This window comes from Talpa occidentalis, unplaced genomic scaffold (assembly GCF_014898055.3).
Source record: "Talpa occidentalis isolate TD23 unplaced genomic scaffold, MPIMG_talOcc4v2.1 talOcc4.6, whole genome shotgun sequence".
NCBI classification, from domain to species: Eukaryota; Metazoa; Chordata; class Mammalia; order Eulipotyphla; family Talpidae; genus Talpa; species Talpa occidentalis.
The window spans coordinates 13,888,546-13,913,890 of NW_023604972.1; the positions used below are offsets into that span (position 1 = coordinate 13,888,546).

General features: G+C 39.0%; 1 protein-coding gene across 4 annotated transcripts in view; it reads left to right on the forward strand.

The window, feature by feature from the left end:
• The window catches only part of RBPJ (recombination signal binding protein for immunoglobulin kappa J region), a 79,610-nt gene that overhangs the window by 13,346 nt on the left and 40,919 nt on the right, over nucleotides 1-25,345 (forward strand). Inside the window, exon 2 of one of the 4 annotated variants that reach the window (XM_037530452.2) lies at nucleotides 17,890-18,072. The exons of the other annotated variants lie outside the window; for them this stretch is intronic. Within the exon in view, the coding sequence (XP_037386349.1) occupies nucleotides 18,056-18,072 (17 nt within the window). The 5' untranslated portion in view covers nucleotides 17,890-18,055. The remainder of the gene's footprint in view (nucleotides 1-17,889; nucleotides 18,073-25,345) is intronic. 4 annotated transcript variants of the gene reach the window in all.

Here is a 25,345-nt window from a genome sequence, read left to right on the forward strand (position 1 = left end):
GCTGCCTGCAGTCTGAGTTCCTTGGCCATCAGCTATAGTTTCTTCAAACTTCTCTCCCAGATGACACGAACACTTGTTTTCAGAGTGCTCTCAGTTTTTGTGGTGAGGTTTTTGCCTTCAAAAGCGATGACAATCTGGTTTGGCCATTGCTCCCATTTTATACCGAGCTTTTTCCCCTCCTAGTTCCTTCATGTCCTGTTGCTCCCCAAGCCCCCACCAGCTGTGGGAAGGTGGCCTTGGTGGCCTTGGAGGCTGTGAAGAGAGGGCAGGGCAGAGTCCAGATTGAGTGGGTACCAATGGCACCTTTTTCTTGGTCTCCTTTCTTGTGTTTTCTCATTTTACCATCCTGCCCTTTTTTTTTTTTTCCCCCAAGATTTATTTATTTATTTATACAAGCACTGGATACAGTCAGGCGCGGGAGGGTGAGAGAATTCACCAGAGCCAGAGGGGAGAGCAGAGCAGGCAGAAAGACCGAAGTACACTGCTGAGGGGAGCAGCGGGTGGCAGGAGAGGTCTGCGTGCCATGTGGGACCCTTGCTGGCAGCTGGGGATCGAACCCAGCGCTCAATCGCTGCGCCACCGGGGAGGCCCATCCTGCCTTTTTTTAATCCCACATTCTATGCTCCTTCCCTGTTTTATTTTTCACATGCATTTATCAATTTCTAACAATATGTGTTACTTCCTTTTTATCTTTTTCTCCCCCAGTAGAATACAGTGTTTGGCACTGAACTGGTATATGCTGAATAATTGAACAAATGAAGTGTTCTAACAACATCACTGCTTGAATGCTCTGTCCTGTGTTCACTCACTTAAAATGCTGTTTTTACTACCCTTTGTATACTTACAAAGTTTTGTTGCCCTCCCCCCAATTAATACAGTTTCATCTAATGTGTTTACAATATAACCTGTTTCTTGAATGTGGTGTTTAATGGCCCTGGGGTCTGCTGTGGCTTTTAGCCCTTGCCATTGTCTGCGGAGGAAAGTAGTGTCTCTTTGTTTTATAGAAACAACCAGGTTCACCTGCTAGTTGGTGGGAGAGGTGGCATTCAGACCCGGGTGTCTGGATTCTGATTCCATTGTCATGAACATCTTCAATGATACGTAATCTAATATGTGATAACACTACTGGGTTCTCCTCCCCAGGGGCTGGGTAACGCTTAATCATCCATCAACGTATGATTGGCTGTGCTCCTAGCGAAGGATTCCCTCTCTAATAAGTCTAGGAAGAGTATACATCTGAACAGGAGGGTAAAGTTGCAAGAGGGAATTGCTTTATGTGCAATTTTTTAAAGTAGGTTTTATTTTTTAGAAGTTTTCTCTGGGTTTTTGGTCTCTATTTTAGTGTATAATTTTGGAAGAAAGCTGTGGAAAGAGGTCATGAAACAGATTTGGTGATGATCTGTGTTTCACTTGTTTCAGCACAAGTGATGTCTGTTCCAGCCGTTAGGTTAGACATACTGCGTGCGTTGGAGAGCTTAGAAAAAGATTGCATCCTGTAAGTGAAAGGTATTACCATTAAAAATTAGTCAAGATTCTCATGCTTTCTGCATTCTAGATACATTCTTTCATTATTCTGGAGTCCCTTTGTTTTACATAAAACTGTTCTGTAAAGTCACCTTAAAGTTTTTGCTGTCAAATATTGTTTTTCTAACTCAGATGGTGGCTGTGGCTTAAAAACTCATGAGCATCTTCAGTGACGAGCCTTTATGGGGCCGTGAAAGGCAGCTTACACAAATGGTAGCCGCTGTTGCAGTGAAATCTGTGTTTGTTATTTGTGTATCCTTACAGGTGAATGCATTTTGAGGGACCTGAATTAGGATAGTACAAACCGAAGGGAGGGTTTCTGTTCTGGTAAAATGTGGGGCAGGCATTTCTGCCACTGATCTTTTCTAAAACTTTGAAGGAATTTGGAATATTCTGCTTGACTTTTTATGATTCTCTAATGTTTTGATGATTTGTTGATATGTTAAGGTAAATTATCATTTTAAGATACTTTATGTATATGGTTTCTGTCATCAAATATCTTTGCCTTCGGCAATTCCTGTGTCTGTATAATAGCACTTGTGGGTGGTGCTTTACATCTGCTCCCCAAAGCTGTTAATGTTGGGTTGTTGGGAGTGAGATGTTTTCTATCTGCTGTGATGGTCTCATACATTACATTGTGGGCATAACGCATATACATACCCACTTATTTCAGGAGAGTATGGTTTTAATATGTTATTTAGCAGTTAGTCAATTACAAGTTATTATAAGTTTTATTCAGATATTAAAAGACCACATCTGGAGCTGAGCTACAGGAAATAAAGGATCTGTGATATTTTCTGAAAAGAGCTAGATGATAAACTTTTCAAGCTAAAAGAATTCTTGCAAATGTTATTCAAGAAAAAAAGAGTGTGTAGTAGCCATAGTTGGAACAAAGGAGGATTCCTTATCACAAAAAGGAAGGGGAGAGAGAGAGAAGAGAGAAGAAAGGAGGGAGGGAGGGAAGAAGGAAAGAAGGAAGGAAAGAGCCAAAAAACACCTAAAAATTCCACCACTCTGTGTGGGATTATGGTCATTGTATCTTGAAAGACTTGCTTTATTTATTTATTTGAATCATCACAATAGTCACTTTACTCGCGGAGGCAGCATTTAACATGCACCCTGAGCATAAATTATGGCGTTTTGATGATATTAAAGAAAGTACAGAATCAATGTGCTGTTAAATTTATTATTTTTTTTTTTAGTTAAAATTTAGCCTCATTTTTCCTAGTGGCTACACAAGTTTAAACTTTGACAGTAACATCTGTTCTTTTATTGTGTGGGACATGTTTTCAGGAGAATTTCATGCACACTAAAAATAAATTTTTTTGTGAATTGTAGTTATTATCCACAGTCACTTTTAGATATCAGAGCATTCCCAGTGAGTATCTTCTGATTCATAACCAAATTTTAGCAGAGCAGATGTAGATTACCAATGGAATAATTAGCTAAAAATATTAAGGGGTTACAGAGCCCTTTGTGTAACATTTAACTTTAATTTCTTGGCCAGTTTATATGAATAATTAAAGTTTTGAGGCAGTTAAAATTTCTTCTCTTGGGATTTCACAGTTGTCACTGATAGCTGTAATCACTAGAGAAGTAGAAATATTTCCATCAGACAGATGGCTTTCCAAGTGCTGGTCCCTGATGGGGCCTGCTGAGATCCGTGTTTATGTTGGATGGTTTCCTAACCACACCAGCATGGTATACTTTTGCAGGACCACACCTGGCAGCAGATGAAGGTGTAGACAGTAGCATAACTGGTACATCTGAGGACATCCACACACTGGAGGTCTGCAGGACCTTCCTGGGGAAGGTAGTCTGCTTCGGGGAGAGGAATCAGCACATAGTGGTGACATGTTTCCGTGCTGATTGGAAGGACTGTATCAAGAGAGGAAGGGATGACACTCAATAGAAACTCCCATGAACACCTTTTCTGGGCAGTATGCGGTATCTCATGTCCTCATGGGAAGCCTGAGTGGGGGATACTTTTGCTGGGGATTATTTCATTTTATTGAGGAAAAAGTATTTTTTTTCCTAGAGGGAGGATGTTTATGATTTTATTTTTTTTTGGTATTTTTTGCTTAGTCTCTCTAATGATAAAAGAGGTGGAATTTATTAAATTCCTGTGAAGCCAGAAAAGTTTGTCTTTCTTTGAGGCTATGTGGAATATGCAACAGTTGGTGTTCCTGGTAATACGGCCATAGTCTCTAGGCTTTGGGTTGCTCGCCCACCCTAGTAAATAGTTAGCATGTATCCCAGTATATTATGTATTAATAATTTACTAATACACATTGAAATATGTACCATGACAAAAGTGAGGTAAATTAAGTTTAAAAAAAAATTTATTTATGCATACAAGAACTGGGTGTAGGCCAGAGGTGGGGGTTGAGAGGATTCACCAGAGACAGAGTGGGGAACAGAACAGGCAGACTGACTGAAATACACTGCTGAGGGGAGCAGCAGGGAGACAGGAGAGGTCTGCTGCGCTACGTGGGGTCACCTCCCCGGCCGGGGATCAAACTTGTGCCTCAGTGGCTAATGGACAGCTTCACAGGTGGCGTCCCAACCCCCTGCGCCACCAGGGAGGCCCCGAGGAGCACCTTTTCTTAAAAAAAAAATCTATCCAGGTTTTGTCAAATCCTGAGTTCAGAATTTTGTTTTCTTTTTGAGATGAATATAAAAGCCCCTAAAACTCAAGGAAAATATTCACCCTTGTTCAGACCTACAGAGGCAACCAACCGTCCAGGGGCCTATTTGCCCACTGCCCAGAGGCCGGCCCAGCCCCGCGCGCCTCACTCCGCCATCTTGTGCTTTCAGTGCTCTATTCTTTATGCCTAAGATTGCTTATAAATATTTAACTGTGGACTGAATTTGCAATTGAGAATGCTTTCTTGTAGATAACTTCTTAGATTTTCCATTTCATTAGAAGCAGGCAAAGACTAAGCTGAGCCATTTAGAAAAAATGTAGAAACTGCTAAATTTATGGCTAATTTCTCACATTATGTACTATTTGTAATATTAGTTCTCCTTACCCACGATGATCTTCAACAAATGTCTTCTGTGCATCATTTATACAGTAATTTGCTGTCCATAATCTTTCCCAAGTCCTACTTCAGTCACTTCTACCAGGACAAGCAGAACAAGTTTTTCCCCAGACTATGTGGCTTCTTAACACTGTTTCATCAGCAACCACAAAAAGCAAACTTCTTACCAAAAACAGTTAAATTCAGTGAAGCTTTCCAAAGTACTGGGAACTGAAAATTATGACTTTAAAACTTGTTAGAGAGAAAAAACAACAACAACAACAACCCTGCATCCTGTAGAGATGTGTAGCATTGAGTGTTTTAGGCACTTACATTTTAAAGTCCTTTACTAATTTTGTTCATTTTACACTGTCATTTGCTAGTACTCCAGGGAGACTTTATACATAAGGTGAGGTTATTGTTGATAGTAGATGTAAAATCTGTATTTAAGAGTTATCTTAGGTTGTTTGTCTCATTAACTGTCTTGTTATATCCATATCTGATTAATGACTCTTTACTTGGTAAAGAGGGTATCCTGGGAGGAGGAGGCATGCTTCTGCTGTTTCCTTAGTGTGCTGGAATTGTGAGTATTCAAGAACTTTTGCAGAAATCATCTTAAGACCACCTGTTTTGTGAGAGCTCAGGTCATTCAACTAGATACTTAGAGGTATGTTGAAACAAATGCGTCAGAAAGAAAGCGTTTTGTCAGCCCTTCATTGTAGACCACCTCCTCTTCCCTCAGACGGGAGTCATCTGCCATAGTCTGGGCTCTAGACAGATAGCCAGGGATGTTTGAGTTCCACCTGTGTCCAGCAGTAGGATATACTAGTGGACAAAGCACACACACACAAACACACACACACTCCTGCCTGCTAGTGAATAGTGGTTACATTTCACTGAGAGAGAGAGAGAGAGAGACCAAAGTCAAAAATAGCAAATATTTATTGAGGTAAGGGTTTTAGGAGGAAAAACAAGTTGGGCGTAAGAATAGGTTCGGCCAGGTAAAACACTTCTGGAACATCTCATAGGGATGTGGCATTTGAGCACAGAACCTTGAGGATAAGGTAGAAATTTGAGGCAGTTGAGTATGTGGGAGAAGAACATTTCAGCAAGAAGCAACAATAGATGAGTGTGCCTCAATGTGAAGTAAAGACAGGTTTTGGCTTGAACAGTGGTAATTACAGGGTTATCATTATTTGATAGGGAAAACAGCTTTGGGTGTGAGATTGGGAGATGAGGATGTATGCAAAGGAATAATTTGTTTGAATGACTTGAGTTTTGCACCGTGACAGATTAAGTGTCAGGCTGGGCCTCCCTGATGGCGGAGGGGTTAAAGTCTCAGCACTGTCAAGCTGTTGCCAGCCAGTGGGGCATGAGTTCAATCCCCTGGCAGGGAGCTGACCCACATGACACAGCAGACCTCACCTGACTTGCCGGCTGCCCCCCTCAGAAGTATATTTCAGCAGATCCACCTATTCTGCTCCCCACTCTTATCTCCGGTGAATCCTCTCATCCCCTCACATCTCTGGCCCACTCCCCAGTTCTTGCATACATACATAAATAAAAATCTTTTTTATATCTTTTTTAATAAAGATTTATTTATGCATACAAGAGCTGGGGCACAGGCCAGAGGTGTGGGGGGTGAGAGGATTCACCAGAGATAGAGTGGGGAACAGAACAGGCAGATTGACTGAAGTACACCACTGAGGGGCGCAATGGGCGAGACAGGAGAAGTCTGCTGTGCCATGTGGGTAGCTCCCTGGCTGGCTGGGGATGGAACTCGAGTTGCAGTGGCTGGTGATAACTTGATAGCTGTCTTTAAACCCCTGCACCACCAGGAAGGCCCAAGTGTTTGTTTTTGTATCTACATAATGGAATCATTGTACCTACCTTCAGAGTTGATAGTAAATAAATGGGATAGTGTCAGACATACAGAATTTGTTAATTATGTTACCTCTTACTTGCACTTGCCATTTATCATTCAGTATTCTTCAGAGCATGACATAATAGATACCATTACCAAGGGCCATTTTCAGAATGATTAACATTTTGCAATAATCTTTATAGCCTTATCAATTTTATTTAATATAAAATATGAGAAGGTGGGTTTTGTTTTTACCATCAAATGTAGGTCACAAAGAAAACATGCAGAGTATGGTAAATGAGATTTTTATTTCCATTTTTATTTTGTTAAGGATTTGAAACTGGTCAAACGATCAGAATATGTTGAAGCTATAATTGTATTTAGACCCTGTGATATAGATGGGACACTCCCTCCCACCTTAGGGTTACAATAGAGATGAACAGTATTTTAAGTACCCTTTGCCTATGATATGTAGTGATTTTTGAGATTTATATTCCTTTCAACTCAAAGCTTTATTTAACCAAATAAGTGGAACTGGAACTCCACTTAAAACTTATTTATCCTTCATTTATTGAATTTGAAATTGCCAGAGTACATTTTTTTTTTTTCTGAAGCTAATCATATCCCATCTGTGAACCATCTAGTTTCATGTACTGAACTATTTTAAACAAACTAGGAGGTGTTTTTTGAAAACTTTTGTCATAGACGAGAGCTTTGAACACCTCGAGTTTATTAAAGGTAAGTTCAGTTTGGTCCTTTGTAGTTCGTGCCTCAATAAGGAACCCAGCTCTGCTCCTGGCTCTTACAACAGAGACATTTCACAAGGAGAGTAGAAGTACAGAAATAGGAGAAGTGATTAATTCAGGTTGGGGATTTCAGTGAAGGCTTTATGAAGGATGTCTCCGTCCCTCTCCTTATTTTTCAACTTTTTTTTTTTTTTTTAAGATTGATTTATTTATACAAGCACTTGGGTACAGGCCAGACGCGTGGGAGGGTGAGAGAATTCACCAGAGACAGAGCAGGGAGCAGAACAGGCAGAAGGACCTAAGTACACTGCTGAGGGGAGCAGTGGGCCAGTCAGGAGAGGTCTGCCTTGCCATGTGGGAATCTCCCTGGCCAGCCGAGGAATTGAACTGGCACTGCAGAGGCTGCGCACAGCTTCACAGCGCTGGGCTCAACCTGCTGCGCCACCGGGGAGGCTCCTATTTTCCAACTTTTAAGTTATGCTGGAGGAGGATGAGTTCTGGAACTCTGGAGGCAGGAAGATTTGTTAAGGAATGCCTAGGTGCTGACTCTGTCCTCTGCCCTATTTTGTAGCATGTGGTTCTTGGGAACAAAAAACCCATGAGTACCTACTGTTTGTAAACATTCGTTTGAATGGAAGAAAACAAAGTAGAAAGGTTAGCCTGAATAGTGGCCAAGTTAAGAGTGTGGTTGGTTTTTCAGCTCAGCAGAGTGTCTTTCGGACAGCCATCAGCTCCCTTAGGAAACTTGGACCAAGGGAAATCCACACCAAGTGCATAGGCTGCATGCACTTATGCTTCAGTTCAGTTGTAGATTGTTGGCTAGAGTAGGAACTAGATCAGACCAAATGGATTAACAGCTAGAGAGAATGTCTTGTCTGTTTGTATCCGCTCTCCCTGCCTATTCATATCCCTTTGAAATGTTACACAATTGATATAAGTTCTGTATCATTATTATGATCACTGAGAAGCCCCCAGTTACACTCCCTTCCCCAGAAGTAACCGCTTTTAAAAAATTGAAATATATTTTTCCAGATCATTTTCCTTGTATTTAAATACACATAAAAGTGCATCAGCAGGGCCTCCCCTGGTGGCCCAGCGTTTGAGCGCTGGGCTGCGAAGCTGCCCGCAGCCTCTGCAGCGCCGGTTCCATCCCCGGCCAGCAGCGAGGGTCCCACATGGCGTGACAGACCTCTCCTGCCGTGCCCGCTACTCCCCTCAGCAGTGTATTTCGTCGGGTCTTCTTGTTCTGTTCCCTGCTCTGGCTCTGGTGAATTCTCTCACCCTCCCACGCTTCTGACTGTACCCAGTGCTTCTATAAATAAATAAATAAATAAATCCTTAAAAAAAAAAAAAAGTGCATCAGCATAATTTGGATCTTCTTTGGGTACATGGGCTCATATTATTATATTTGTGTATTAATATATTTACTTTAAAATTTAATAATTTAGTTCTTCCCTAAGCATACATCTAGGATTACTTATCTCTCTCTTTAAATATTTCTGTATAATATTCCATATCCACAATATAGTTGTAACAGAATTCATTTAGCCATTTTCCATTTCGTGGATAAGTAGATATTTTTCTCTTTGAGGAATAGCGCTATAGTAAATATCTCTTGTGTACCACATATGCTTGAGTATTTTTGTAGGAAAGATGCTTATAGCATACATATAGCAGTGTATGAGAACTGATGAATAAATTTAAATAAGAATTGAAATAAAGGGATTCTGCACAGATAGAGAAGCATGAGTATGGGCATAGATGCAGGAGAGCCTAGTAAATATGGTGGGGAAAGTGGAGTAAAGAACCTTGTTCGAGTGTACAGAGTAAGAGGGACTTGTGGAGGAAGAGTCCAGAACAAGTAGGTTAGACCAGATAACAAAGTAGTTTATTAATGTGTTGCCCAGAACTTTAAACTTGAATAGACAATGAGACAATTTAAAAAACCTTTAGAAAGGTTTTATGTATGAACTTTATTTCAAGAGTAGCTAGTACTAATAATCATGTGAAAGCTAGGTTTTTTTTGGTTTTTTTTTTTTTTTTTTGTGGGACCCTAGCTGGTGGCCGGGGATCGAACTGGCGCTGCAGAGGCTGCGGGCAGCCTCACAACCCAGTGCTCAACCACTGCGCCACCAGGGGAGGCCCGTGAAAGCTAGGTTTTTGAGGATAGAAATTTTACTATGAGGCTTTTAGAATGACAGTATGTTGTGATGAAGGTGATGACATTAGAAATGAAAAGAAGGAATCAAATTTGAGCAGTAGTACAGAGTTAAAGGCAGTTTAAGATGTGGCAACTTAGAATGAGATGGAGAAAGATTGAATGTTGTCATTATCGGAATACCTTCTGGCTTATTTTCTTTAGCATTATCTCTAGTATCATCCATCGTAGTGAAGGGTAGGTACCTTTTTTATAGCTGCATAGTAATCCATTACACATATATGTACGGTATCTTCCTAATCCACTTATCTGTCCTTGGGCACTTAGGTTGTTTCTATAGCTTCATTACATTAAATAGCGCTGCAATGAAAAAAATTCCAACACATGCAAGAACCAAATAGACTAATTTGAACTTGTCATATCTCTCAACCCTTTGCAGTATGTTTCAATAAACTAATAAACTCTTTTAGACTACCTGAGCATGTCCAATTTGTTATCCAAGGAAGCTCCTGAAAGCCTGCTCAGATCTTCAGAGTCTTATTCCGTGTCTGTAAATAATTACTGTTTGGGTTGCTTAGACTGGAAACCTTGGAGCCACCATTGCTTTTTCTTTTGTCTTTGAATTCCATGCCAACATATGTTGCCAGTTTTCTCTTTAAAATGTACACAGAATTTCATCTGTGACACTTCCCGGTGATTCCCCCATGCTGTAAGCCTCAGCCATTGTTAACCTAGATAGTCACAATAACCTCCTACCTGACTGCTCTCTACTGCATCTTCCCTCTGCCTCGAGGTCTTTCTTCTCTCAGCTGGCAGAGCCAGGTGTTTATCTTCCTCAGTTTAGATCCTTAGTATCCTTGACTCAGAATTTGGAGTAAAAAGCTCAAGACCTTCTTGATCTGTGGTGTTTTCAAGAACATGCACACCCCCAAATCTATAACCACCTGTACTCAAACAAACTCACATCATCTCTCATCTCTTAATACCCTCTCCTGTGATTTCTTGTAGTCACATTGGTCTCCTTGCTGGAACACTCTGCTTGAGGGCTCTTGGACCTGACACTTATTCCCTTCACATGGAATCTCCTTTAGATTTCTTTGCTCAAATATCACCTCAGTGAGGGCCTATTTAAAATACCCTGTCTTCCCTGTCCTTTCCTTCCTTCTGTTTTTCTCTGAAGCATTTACCACCACCTCACATTGTAATCATATTGTAAGCTTTGTTCTGCCAAGGATCTTGTTCTGATTTGTATACTGAGTTATCCTCTGCTTTCAAAAAGGCTGACACATTGTACATGTTCAAATATTTGTTAAACTAATGAATTTGTCAAGTGAAAGGAAAGAATGCTTGGAGGCATGAGTTAAAGCCACAGATGGGATCATCACCCACATAATTGGAATAAATGTAAGTGTGAAATTAAAATTTAAAGCATAAGTATTTCTTGAACATTAAATCAAAACATTCCTGGGAAAATGATTTATTTTGATTTTAGAATTACGGTATTAGCAGAAATGATGACCACATTGTGCCTTCACAAGTCAGTAAACGTTTGTGCCTCCTCTGACAGGCAGCGTCTTGGGTGCGTTCACATTTGAGCATTATTTAAACAGCGTTCCTGAGGCTTTGTGCTTGTGTGAGCTAGAGAGAGAAGCTGTGACAGGTTGCAAGTTGCACATTCAGTAACTTTCTAACCTGTGGCTCTTGACTCCATGTTCAGCACACTGTTTATCACTCAACCACATAGCCGTATAAGTCACCAGTGCTGCATTTTATTTTAAACCAAAAATCCTTAAGCAACTGAGTTGAAGGAGAACAGCAATATAGAGAGAAACTCAGTTCACTCATAAATGTTTTTTTTTTTTTTTTTTATAGAGGCATGCTTTATTTATTTGTTTGCTGGTTTGTTTGTTTGTTTTGTTTATACATGCACTGGGTACAGTCAGAAGCGCGGGAGGGCGAGAGAATTCACCAGAGCCAGAGCGGGGAGCAGAGCAGGCAGAAGGACCGAAGTACACTGCTGAGGGGAGCAGCGGGCGGCAGGAGAGGTCTGCGCGCCATGTGGGACCCTCCTCTGGTGGCCGGGGAGCAGCCGGGGATCGAACCGGCGCCGCAGAGGCCGCGCGCAGCTTCGCAACCCAGCGCTCAACCGCTGCGCCACCGGGGAGGCCCACACTCATAAATGTTTTTATCAAGATGTAGATGACACCTGTAAAGAGTATACATTTCATTTAGGCTCTTCAGCATTTCTTCCTTAGTTTCCTCTCATATCTTAGAAAAGAAGGAAGATCCTGTTGGTTTGCTTGTTTTGAATAAATGTATAGTAGTGTTTTTGGACTTAATTACTACTTCTCCTCTCCTAACAATCTTTTTACTCAATACTTTTGAACCTCTGTTCTTCCATCTCCCTCTTTTCTCACCTTTCCTAGTAACGTTGTTTTCCCAGACAGGTAACAGCTTGCTAACACTCATCCACTTGAAAAAGGGTAGGTGCGTGCACATATGTGTGTATATGCACCTGTATTTATGTTTAAATCATAACTTATCCATAACTATTCTGGGGAAAACCAAAGGTGTATCACTGTTGAACCCTGGCTTTTGCCACTCGACATTAACAACATTAGGCACTTTGATAAAATCAATTTTGTGGAAAATTAGGATTATTTTCAGAAAAGAACTTCTGCAGTTGGGAGTTCCTCAGAAGTAAAATTAGCTGAATAACCTACCTTTGAGAATTGCTAAATAACAACTGTCTTTAGTTATTGGTTTCCCATTGGTCCTGAGTCGCCTCTTAGCTGTCCATGCTGGATGCTTCTTTTGCCCACTGTTTAACTGAAAAAGGAATCACTGTTCTATTATCCAGATGGAATGAGATAGTTCATGCTTCTAGGAAAGATTCTTTGAAAATTACTAGCATTGCAAAACAAGTTTAGAGTTGATGTTCCTAGAATATGTGATTTTCATTCTTTTGATAATAGCAATGGTTAATATTCTGTCATTATATAGGAGGTTTGTTTCCAACTACTTGGTTGACAAAACTTGTTTAAAGTTCGAGTGTCTATGGAATGTATCCCCTAAATTATTGTATCTAATTTAAAAGACTTTGCTTCATCAATTCAATATTCATTGTTTTTCTTTAAAATTTCTTATTTACAATAAGCTTGTGAGAATTTATGTAAAAGCACCAACTGCCTTAACATGTAGTATATCATACATTGCAGGGGCTTAAAACAACAAAAGTTGTTTTTCACTCTAGTCTCACCCATTTTATTTTCCTCCTTTAGTCTTACATTGTACTTTTAAATAGTGTATGAGTATTGTATTTTACTTACTCCACCTGCATTTCATGGGTGTGAAAGGTTCATGTTCAAAGGTTCACAGATCTGAAACACCATGGTATGTTCCAAGGAATGTACAAAGTTCCAATGCAGCTTGAGCATACATTGTTATTTATATGGGTGGGAGGAGCCCAGAAGCAGCTGGATCAGGAACCATCATGTGAGAATGCAGTTGTTGCAGTTAAACCAAACTGCAACCTGTCTTCTTTCATACCTCTTCTTAATATTGTGCTCCTCGTCGCAGAACAAAACAAACATACCAGGAAACTTAGTGTTTTTAAGACTAAGTACTTAGGGGTACTTTAAAAGCTGGCACATTTCTTGTGCACCATTCAGTTATCTCATCAAAGCTTTCCATTGAGATTTGTAGTGGTTGTAAAAGTAAAGAGTAGAATTTGGAAGAGTATCATACAAAAATATTTGACAGAATAGAAACTTTTGAAGTATTTTCTGACATTAGATCACTGATTTAATGGGTCCAACTTGCCCTTGATTAAAAAAAAAGTTGAAGGACAAAATAAGGGTTCATCATATAAAGGGTGACCCACTAGTTGTCATGAAGTTAATTTAGTAGATTATGAGAGGCATTTAAACATACTCATGACGAATCAAATAGATTGCATCTGCCTGCATTGGGTTGTCATCTGTACCCTACTTTTGGTTGCAGTAAGCAGAATTTGAAAATCTGTTTTAATATTTGTATGCTGACTAACCTTTCTAGTATTTTAAAAGTAGAATCCATCTATTAGGTATTTAAGAACGCACTGCTTCTCCTTCACTTCTCATTCACTGGGTCACCATTATATGCCAGAGCTCTTCTAAATATTTATATGTACGTACTAACTCATTTTTTTCTTCGTTTATATGAATGTTATTTTAATCCCAACTTTTTAAAAGAAGAAACTTAGGTAGTTTCTAGTGATTTAACTTGTCCAGCATTGCACAGCCAGTGTGTGGTAGATTTGGAATTCACACCCAGAGCGCATTCTTCTAACTACCAAAATTTATCCCACTCTAATACCTGAGTGAAGGCACTGTGACATGTGCCAAGGATACATTTGAAATTGTCCTTGAAGTCATGAAACTCATATATTTATATTTATAAACACATTTATACCTTTCTGTCTTTATTAAAATATGTAACTCCATATGCAGACATGTAATTTGGGAAAACATTAGATATATAGTGAAGTAGCCACATATATAATTAGTATGTTACCAGGTTATAAATGTTAATATTATTAACTTTTTTTAAAAGGATTTATTTATTTTTATACAAGCACCGGGTACAGGTCAGATGCACGGGAGGGTGAGAGGATTCACCAGAGACAGTGGGGAACAGAACAGGCAGACTGACAAAATACACTGCTGAGGGGCGCAACGGGCGAGACAAGAGAGGTCTGCCCCGCCATGTGGGACCCTCGCCAGCCGGCAGAGATGGAACCGTCGCTGCAGAGGCTCTGGACAGCTTCACAGTGCGGTGCTCAGCTGCCTGCGCCACCAGGGAGGCCCCCAGTATTATTAACTTTTATTCCATTGTGTGGATATGCCATAATTTAAGCATTCTCCTGTTGGAAAGAAATTTATGTTGTTTTAGTTACTGTGTGAGGCTGTTTATAAACGCATAAAAATTTGAAGTAATTGGCATCTGTTTCTAATTACTTTTCTGAAGTTTATGCCTTAGCAGTAATGGCTGATCTTATAAACTTATAAATTCAGTAGTTAGAAACAAAATAAAACCCAGTGGTCAAAAATGCCCAATGTTAATTTAAATTATCTAGTTTCAAAGTAAAATCTGTTGTCCTCGATATTGTCATTGCAGCCTGTGTAAGCTACACCTAAATATTGTCTTGTATTCACTTGAGAAATATTGGTGTGCTAATACTGTGTTTTAGAGCACATTAGACACCCCCTCCCTCATGAACCTTCTATATTTAGCTGTCAATCATGTATCCAAAATGAAGTCTATAACTAAAACTTAGGTCAGTTAGTGCCCAGAGTGTTCCAGGTTTCAGTGGTTGGATGATTTACAAAGATGAAACACAAAAGCCACTGCCCTTGGATGCAGCACAGTGAAGAAGGTGATCACAGCTGACATGGCATGCATTTCTGTCTCGTACAGGAAGTGCAATGTTTCGTAGACACTAAGACACGGTGATTAATGCACATTGATATGGCAATTTACAGGTAAGTAGTTGGGCATCAGAAATTCTGATAGGCATACCTATTAGAATCTATTTTGTATGTCAATGCTTATAAAATGAATTCTGTGGAAGAGTCATACTATTATTGATGAAGACATTTTTTAAATGACCATACAGGTTTCTTACTGTAACAGTTTTGTAGTTCTGCAGAATTTCTAGAGTAATTCTGCATGATTTCTTATCAGCAATTTTAAAATGGTTTCTTTGATTCATAGACCTTCTTAGTCAGCATTGGCCTAGTGGGTCTCATGACCACTTCGCCAGGTAGTTTAGGAATGCAGTGTAAGTGCATGGTTTCTGTTCATCCTGATGTTACTTAGGAGCCTTCTGTCCTTAACTTGGGGGATTTCTTTTCAGTAATCATATTTTGAAGCACTGCAGAGAGCTGCCCATTTGCTTTGTCTTTCTTTACTGATAACCTGATTGTATGGCCTCATGTCTTTGAGCTGATAAATGGTTTCTCTGCCATTGATGCTAAGAATGGTAATGTTAATATTTCATGGGACAGGGCCAAGCTGGGAAATTTTGGCAAAGTACCCTCTTCAGGAAAATGCCCTTTATACTCTGTGAACTAGAATTTAGATTGATTCAATTACAATTTCCAAGTCAACTTTATAAGATATTCAAGTGCATAGCCTCAATGAAAACTAGATTCATTCATAGGGATCAAATGAAGTTTCTGGTTTGAGTGATTAAACATGATTCTGATTCTTTGTAGTGACTTGAATAAATGTGTATATAGCCTCTTGTTAAACCATAGCTAAAAATCTGTATACATTGGGTTTTTAAATAAGAAGCATTTGTAAGATTAGATTATTGTTACATCAGCCAGGTTGAAAAATAAACTTACTTGATTTCTCACTTGATTTCTTCTGGGTGGACTGGCATAGCAACATGAGTGTGTATTTGAGACTTGGACATGTGAGAACAAATAATCTGTCCCACCACTTTCCATCTCTGACGTATGGAATTAGCCAATTACTTAAATCTCTGAGTCTCACTTACAAAAGGAGGCAACTAGTCATTCTTATGAGTGGTAGTTTAGGATGAAATAAAGTAACATGGTGAGCTTAGCATGGTACTTGGCAGATTGTCAACAAGGTTAACCTTAGAACCAACGATATTATACAATAGTACTATACTTACAATATCCTCCAATGTTGTAGTACAGAAAGTGCAGTAATTCCAGCTAGAAGATCTAGATTTAAGTCCTACCTTTTACAGTATGTTTTCTTGGCTTAGTCATTTGACCACACTCTTTTCTCCTCTGTGAAATGGAATTTCATAGTAAATGAGATAATGAGTAAGTGCTTCAGAGTTAAACTCTTATTCTTCAGTGTCTGGCTTTATTTTCCAGTGGTTAACATTTTATGACTCAGGGAGGAGCCATACCTGATGGTCTATAGATTACATTTATTTGGAGCTGCAGATTATAGGAAATGATATGGGTGTCCTTCCTGGAGGTTGTGTGCATGTCCAGACCCACTAAGTGGTTTAAAGCTGGGGTGGGAAGGTTCAGGGGCTGTACTAATATAGTAAGATAATCCGTTTTTAAAAATCACAATGGGCCAGGCTCCTTGTTTCTGTTCATTAACATCATACTGCTTAACTCTGCCATCATGATCAGTTTTCTGAAAAGTGACCTACATTTTGTTATCTGCATACCCCAAACAACCTGCAATAAATTCAAATCTCAGAAACAGGTAATTTTCTGACACTGAACTTGAAGGTTTTCATCAGTTGAATCTGCCCTTTAAAAGGAAAGAGTTTCACTTTCTCCTTAGCACACACTTTTGACCCCTAGCTGGGAAACTTTGTCATCTTCCTTTCCTTGTCTTACTAACCTTTACACCAGCTATTCTGCAGAATAGAACAGAACTTCTGCCCACTTTGTTTCCTTGGAAGCCTTTTTATGGCTTGCTTTAATTAAAAATTTCCCAGTCAGTCATCCTGAGGTAATTTTAATTGCTTTATGACATACATGTATATGTGCGTTATTGATAATTTATCCACTAGTTTTTGTGTAGCTAGAGTATCCTGTTTTCCTCTTTGAACTATAGAGTGTCAAACTGGAAACAAAAGTAGAGTGAATCCTTAGATGTAAAATAGGATACATGGACTTCTTACTGTGTCATTTTAATGAATGAAATGTTTTTATATAATAAAGGTAGGGTGGAGTGTGGAGGAAAGGGACAGACTGCCAAGGCAATCAGAGCTGCAGTAAAACTTGAGTTGGCCATGTATCTGTTCATTTTTATGTAGGCTTTTGATTGATGGGGCTTGAGAAGCTAGAGCTCTTTTCTTTTTTTTAAAGATTTATTTATTTTATTTATACAAGTACTGAGTACAGTGAGAAGCATGGGAGGGTGAGAGAATTCACCAGAGCCAGAGCGGGGAGCAGAGCAGGCAGAGGGACCGAGGTACGCTGCTGAGGGGAGCAGCGGGCTGTGGGACCCTCCTCCGGTGGCCGGGGAGCAGCCGGGGTTCGAACCGGCGCTGCAGAGGCTGCGGGCAGCTTCTCAACCCAGCGCTCAAACGCTGCGCCACTGGGGAGGCCCGCTAGAGCCCTTTTCAGGTTGCGACTTTGGATTGTGGTAATGTTGATGCCAGGGGAAGCATTGTTTGAAGGAATCCCTGTTGTGTCTGTTACTGAACTCCCTCTTATACAGGTGTGTGGGTGATTTCCAGCACTCATTCAACACATAATTAGACTAGTTAGTGAATAGGTGGATCTGGCACCTACCAAGTGTTCAGATCTGTCTCCTAGGTTATTTTCATCCTTGAGAATAGATCTGGAGAATCAGTTGGGGTAGGGAGATTATTTATAGAGTTTTGACACATCACAGTAAAACAAGGGCTGACACCATTAAGCCTGCAGTCCTTCTCATTCATGAGGATTCGCATTAAAAATGACAAGTGTTACTTAGCAGCAGCAAGTTTCTTTGCTTTTCTTAGTCATGGTAGCAGTTAATACAGTGCACTAGTGGCTTAACATACCGACACTTAAGTCCTTATTTTTTGTTTTTGTTTTTAAGTCATTGAAATTATGAGACTATCATTCAGATGGAAGCGTTATAGTTCTTCGGGACCATTATGATCTCAAAAGGAAAAGAGAATGATACAGATACACTGGCTGAGGTGTTTTGAGGTGCATCGAAGTGTTCCAAGCAGTGACTTACCTTAACATGTTCTTGAAGTACCATGGCGTGGATTAAAAGGTATGCTTTAGAAATGTCCCAGTGACCCTTGAAGTCATAGGTAGAATGAATGCTTGATTTTTCATTTAACTATTGCATATTTTAATATTTAGAACGCAGATGTGCTTGTGGATTGATGGCAGTAGTATTTTGTGTCAAAAAATAATTACAAGCGTGATGGGTGATTCTCTCCCCCCCACCCCTTTTGTGGTACAGTTACAGAGACACTGCTGTAGTTACTTACCTAGATCCTAATAGTAATGAGGCATAAACTTTAGGGATTATTCACGAGTCAGTATCTTTATGGCTTACCTCTGAGACTAGTTTCTCTGCAGTGCTGTCATCTCATGGTAGTCTGAAGGAAACAGTTGGGTAAATTCTTCAGTAGGAGTATTTGAACCAGTAATTCTTACCTGGACCCTTTATATAGTTTGTGCTTGTTTTCGTCTTTTATAACGAAGTTTTACTGAGAGAATGAATGTTCTTTTATTAATGGTGTGACTGTTGTCTCTTTGCCAGGGCATGGATGCAGTTAATCTTTCATGTGTTTGTGGTGTGTAGTCCCACTGTTATTTGTGGTTGCTAGTGGTGGTAATTCTAGGCTTCAAATTACCCACTTAACCATCAAAAATCTTCAAGGTTTTTATGATCATAACATTTTATTTGAGTGATGTCAAAATCATTTCTCAATTATTTGAAATCTTGGAAACTTAATTTTATACTCTTTACTTGCTACTAAATGTTTTCTTAAGGGGGTGGAAGTGAATCAAATCTGGGGGAATGCAGAGTTTATTAATGTTTTTTTAGATAAGGAAAATATGTTTAAATAATCGATAGGTAACACTTAATAGAAATACAGTGGTGCAATCTAATTTTTTATCAGTCTACCTTATGTTAAGATCCTTTTGATATGTCAACAGTTAAATTCTTAATGGAATTGAGGTATTAAAACCTAGGACAAAGGTGCTTTATATTAAATTATAGTCTGTAATGACAGTGACCTAGGAAGTTCCAAGCTCAAATGGACTCACTGTTAACCAAGGCAGTCATTCAGTTTAACCAGGTATTTTATGTAATAGCACGATAGTCTCTCCTCTCCATAAAGGTCTTTTCTGACACAGTGGGTTGGAAGTGGTATTTAATACGCTGTTTACAGAATTTATTTCCCTATAATATTTGCTACTTCAACTTAAAAAGATCTCTCTTTGGGATAGCACTTTGGCATCTCTTTGTTTTGTTTTAATTCCACAGGGGATTCTCATACACAGCCAGAGTGGAGAACCCCTGTTCCCTTTGAAAGAGTTATGGCTTAGTGGTTAAGAGGTTAGACTCTGGAGCCACTAACCTTTGTTTTAGATCTAACACTTATCTTGATAGGTTATAAGAAGGATCTGGAAAAATACATGTATGTGTAAGTTAAAAATACAAAAACACAAGTATAGTAGGTGCTACTACATTTTTTTTCTTACCCTGAGTCTTACACTTTCTCCTATGATATCCTAGAATTAAATAAACAGTCATATTTGATGTTTTCAATTCTTTGGGCTTTTTCTTATCAGTAAAAGGTGGTCAATTAGTGAGTGGTAATTTATCTCTGGTCCTCTTATCCCACTAGGTTGATTTTGTGTGTGTGACCTCTAAAGTTGTGTTTTTGTAATTGCAGCTTCAGCCCATTCATTACTGGCTCAAGGTGTTGATTTGACGGGTTATGATTTGTTTTATGACATGTATTAGAAGTAGAAAATAAATTGTCAGTGCAGTGATTGGAGAAAAGAAATTGTTTTCAAACTTATGCTTTATTTTTTTTTAAATGCTGAAATAAACTGTATACACACTTATGTGTAGGTTGAGTGAATCATTTTAGTTCTACTAAGGATGTGCTTCCCATAGCCACAGATAACCCTCAGAAGTGATAATAGTTTTATATTGTTCTGTCTCCTGAGAGGCAGTCCTGGGATAGTTTCTAGTCTGTGGCTTCTAATGGTATATCATACTCTATTTCATCTTCAGGGGTCCTTCAACATACTTTTGTTTGAAGTGAAGGTTATTACTGGAGAAATCTAAGGACTGGAAAAGAATATAATAGCCATGGCTTTTGAGTGGCATTGACCCAAGGCTGTTTTATCAAGTAGAGTGATACACTGCTCCTTGTTCATTTTGATGTTTATCAACTCATAGGTCAGTGGTTTTCAAACTGCCAGTGGCAGCCATTCTGTAGTCAAGTTAATAATGAATTGGCTGTCCTCCATCCTTGCCTCCCCCTCCTCAAATTAGATGAAGCCAAAAAGAACAGCATATGAAATGTCAGGAATAGATTACGTTATATAGTTTTATATACTTGTTTCACGTGTATGTATATGTAGTGGATGCAGAGACCTCTATGTTCTAGTAATGATCAACTTGTAAGATCAGATTGTATTGAAACTCATTCTTAAAAACCATTATCATCAAACTGACCCCCAGTCAGAAAAGCATTCAAATAGCTGAAGCAGGATCATCAGCTCAGTGGTCATTGATAATAACAATTAATTAGCTATGAGGCCGTGTGTGTGTGTGTGTGTGTGTGTGTGTGTCTCAGTGGTTGTTGTATTAAGCATAAATCATATATATATAATTAAGTATTTGAGATAGTCAAATGTTTGAGGTTCTGGTTTCATAAGGATTTTGATAGCATTGAAATTTTTAGTTTTCTTGGATTAGAGCCTGTGGCTACCAAGCATGTATACATAATGGCAGATATTTGCTTTATAGATTTATTGAAGATCACAGTTTCTGGTGAATATTTTAAAATAAATAAAGCTCAAAGTAGGGCAGTATCAACATATGTATGATTTAGGATTGTGTCTAAAATATAGTTTTTTCCTCCCAAGAAAACAGTAAGAGAATGAAGATTTCTGGTAAATTGTTTCATAGCAATGGAATTTCTACTTTAGTTTTCTACACTTGGGAGTTGAAAAATGGAAGAAATGTTGGCCATAGTATTAGGCCAAAAGATAATAAGCACAATTCATCTTTCTCGGCCAGTTCTTAGAAATTGAGTCAAACACATTTCATCCATGTTCTAAATTGGGCATGATACACAATTTTGAAATTAAAGAAGATGTAACAGTAATTCCCCAACCAGTGGGTCAGCATGCCTTGTAGTGTTCCTTTGTGTGCACATATATTGCTAGTGTGGGAGGCAGAGAACAGGAGCCTCTGGACCTCTGAAGAATGGGAAGAGTTGAATTCCTTTTTCCTATCACTTTGTTCCTGTAAGTCTCCCCAACCCCACCCAACCTTGTTGTCTCTAATCATGCAGTTCTTCCCCCTCCATCAGCAGCCTCGCTTGGCCATTATTTTGGTCGTGCTTATTCCCACTGTCGTCACTTTCTGCCGCCAATCACTCATCCTGTTGTGCGTGCGGGGTTTCCTGGCGTCGCTGTGGCGTTTGTTTCTTCAAAACTGTGCCCCTTTTCCTTGGTTATCATGCATGAGAGCAACTTGTCACCTTTTTCTTGGGTAGATTTATCCCCCTCCTAAAGCGTAGTTTAGAAGGAAACCGAATGACTACATTCTGGGTTAGTTGGTTCTGAGCTGAATTCGACGACCAGAGGCGACATCCTTCTCTGCATCTAGTGCAATATAGAAGAAAGTATATCCTAAGTTAACATGTTCAATTACTAAATATGATTGCAGTATAGTTCTAGTACTGAAAATAAGTCAGATCATCCTCTAAGAATGAAGATTAGCTGCTTTGCGACTTTTAAAAAGATGTCTTAGATTCTGAGGATAAGGTTTTACAGACCTTTTTAGTAAATGGCAGTATTGTTAGCACTGGCACATCTGTCAAGCTAATTTAGATTTCATTACTTTGGCAAAAAATTACTATTTTGCATGTCTATGGGATCTGGGATGTCTGTTGAAAGAGTACTTGGAACTCCATCTCCAGTATGAACCTAATTGAAAAGTGGGGTATGCTGTGTTAGTAATTGTCATGAAAATCAGGGGCTCTCCTCCTTTTGAAAAAGGAATGAAGTCAGCTTATCTTGTACTGTTGTACTGTTGGGGAATTATGAAGAGAGTGTGTTGATGAACAGGGAAGTGTGCATGTATTCTCTTCAAAATGCTAATGTGTTGCTTAAGTGAGAAGTGGTTTACATTACAGAGACTATCAGCGATGTAGCAGGCACTTACTGTCAGAATCAATGAGCTCTGTTAGCTGGAGAAGAATTTTAACTGTAAATTAAATGTCAGCTTTAGTTGGCCTGCACATGTCTTCAGGTCTTGCTTTAACAAAAACTTATACCAACATACAATCTTTGAAAATGTGCTACTTTGGAAAATAGTGGACAGGAAGGACATATTTTCTTCCCCCACCCCCTAGTTATTTGTTGTAAGGAACCCTGAAGAACAACTGCTGGTGGGGATAGAGAGTAGAGAGTAATTCAAAGCATTACTTTGAGTGGCTTGTGTTTTATCACAGCAGAAGACATGTGATTTAAAGTGTAATGTAGAAGTGCTGGTAGTACAGCTAAGCAGCTAGATTAATCAAATGCACTTGAAGTAGCTTTATTAAAAGTCATTTATTGTAGAAATAACTAACCTGTGAGTGAGAAATTCTAGCCCACGGCAGGGACAGGGGGTAGAGTCAGGTGGCATAAATGTACATCTAAAATGAATGACTTGCTCAGCACTATCACCATTGTGGCCTGAGTTTCATCCGCAGCTAGGGAGCTAATCCACATGATGTAGCCAGCTTCTCCTGTCTCACCTGCTGTTCCCCTCAGCAGTGTATTTCAGTCAGTCTGCCTGTTCTGTTCTCCACTCTGTCTCTGGTGAATCACCCAGGGTATCTCTCACTCTGCCATTTCTCTGGCCAACACCCCAGTTCTTCTACACAGTCAGTCCAGTCAATCTTTAAAAAGGAAAAACAAAAACAAACCAAACCAAAAAAAAAAAAAAAAATGGGTAACTTGGAGCAGGTAGACTCCCTGGAAGCATTCACTTTAGACAAAAGAAGCTATCCAACCTTTTCTCCACCCCACCCCACCCCTCCCCCCAATACAAATTCTGTCTTGTTGACCGGTAAATCCCCAGCCCCAGCACTGGCTAGTGCAAGCAGATACTTACTAAATATTTGTCAAAAGAATGAACTTTTATAACACTGGTTTCTTAAGACCTGTATCTGTCCTTAGCAGAGCCACTCTTCTCTTAGTTACCAACCTCTTAGTTTACAAACAGTGGCCAGATTCTGTATAAGGAAGTAAGTGTTTTTTGAAATGATCTTAGTTTCTGCAATTTGTTACTACTGAGCTCCTCAGTGAGTTGGGGTTTTTAAGCCTAAAGGCCAAGAAAATAAGAGTGCATAGGAGCTGACATTTAATGAGTGTTTTACTTACAAAATGCCCCTGTGCCAGAGCAGGTTGTTAGAGTTGCCATTCCTACTTTACAGATGTGGAAACTGAATCTCTGGAATAACTGTGAAAAGAGTTGGGTGTGCATTTCATTTTGCTGTTGTTAGAATGATCTGGACTTTGGGCAAACAAAAGTGGGGAATTATGTAACTCAACAGAGTTTTATCACAATAGTAACCAAGTGAGAGATTATTTGTAGGGGGGGTGGGGATGGTTATGACCCTGTGATCATAGCCCACAGAAGAAAAACTCTGTAAACTAAAACATTTCCATGTTTGGAATTGACTAGATTTGGTTTGCTAGGTGGATGGTCGCCTTTTATGGCCACCAGATACTCCACTGCTCTTTTCCCCTTGACTTGGTGACTCTGACACTTTCTCAAGCAATCTTAACTGCTCTCTCACACACCATGGTTCTCTCTCCTCCTCTTCATACCCTAACTCCTCTTTACCCACAACCCCACGCAGTTTCATTTGCAACCTGAATAAACAGGAGAACTTCTTGTAATTATTCTCATTTAGATGATACGTAAACAGTGCTTTCAAGCCTGAGAACTTGGCAGACCAAGTGAGAAGTTTAGGATGCTGTGGAAATAGCATAGACCGCAGTTCCAGGTTGTCCAGAGGTGAAGGGGGCTGACCTAGTATTAGTAGTAGTGCTCTTTCGGAATAATTTTGTTGACCAGTCAGATTAACTCTTGGGGAGTACTAAAGTCAGACCAAGGCATTGATAGAAAATCAGGAAAAAAACTAACAATTGGGATGGTTCCTCTTTAATTTTGATTGTCATTCCAAGGTCCAAATTCATACTTAGAATTAAAGATTTCATTTCAGTATTAAATTTCATACCAAGGAAATGCTATGATTTAAAAAACTCAGACAGCTAATTTGTTAGCCTCATCCTTATTATTGGCTTACATAATAGGTCCTTGATTAGCATTTGATTATTGTTATTACAATAAAAAATGGCCTGGGTGAAATTGCTAGACACCCACATCTATCAGTTACCAACTCAGCAATATGATATGAAAGAATATGAAGTTCTACGGAGCTCTTTGTGCATTGTTTGTAGCCCTATTTAGATTTGATGTCACGTCCTCATGGAATCTGTTAGACATGCTGATTATCACTTTGTTGAAGTGTCAGCAGGCCTCCTCGAACATTGCTATTAAGCAAGTAACAACAGGGAACCTATAACACTATCTTTGCATGGAAAGGTAGATGCTTTCATTAAGGTGAAAATTTCATCTTTATTTTAGCTTTTTGAACTTGGTAAAATAATTTCTTTGCCTCATTGTAAAATCTGTAAAATTAACATCAGTTCATTCGGGGAACATTGTTTATCATTTTTGTTTTCCATTATAGAAAAGAATGTATTTGACTGTTAAGATCAGTTTGTTCATGATCATTATTTAATTCAAAGTAATTGATCTAATATTGCAATTTTAAGAGGATGATTTTTGATATTTTTTTGTTGTTACCATTTTACTTTTAATAGACGACTTCCTAGTATATTCATTTAGTGAGCACATTATGTATAGACTTGTATTTGATGTTTGAAAATTTTGTTTTAATATTATATGCACTTGAGGTCAATTTGAATTAAATAATGATCATGAACAAACTGATCTTAACTGTCAAATACATTTTTTTCTATAATGGAGAACAAAAATCACAATATATAATGTTAATAATGTCTAGCTTTGGCCATATTTTTCTAATGTATGCTTCTGTTATTTAAAAACATGTTACCTAGCATATAAGTTATGATCTGAAATATCCACTATATATCTTCAATTTATTATGAAAACTGGTCAGGCATTTTTTTTCTCCTTGTCAGGATACTTAGCTATAATTCTTTGAAGGCTCTGGATTTGGGGCCTCCCTGGTGGCCCAAGA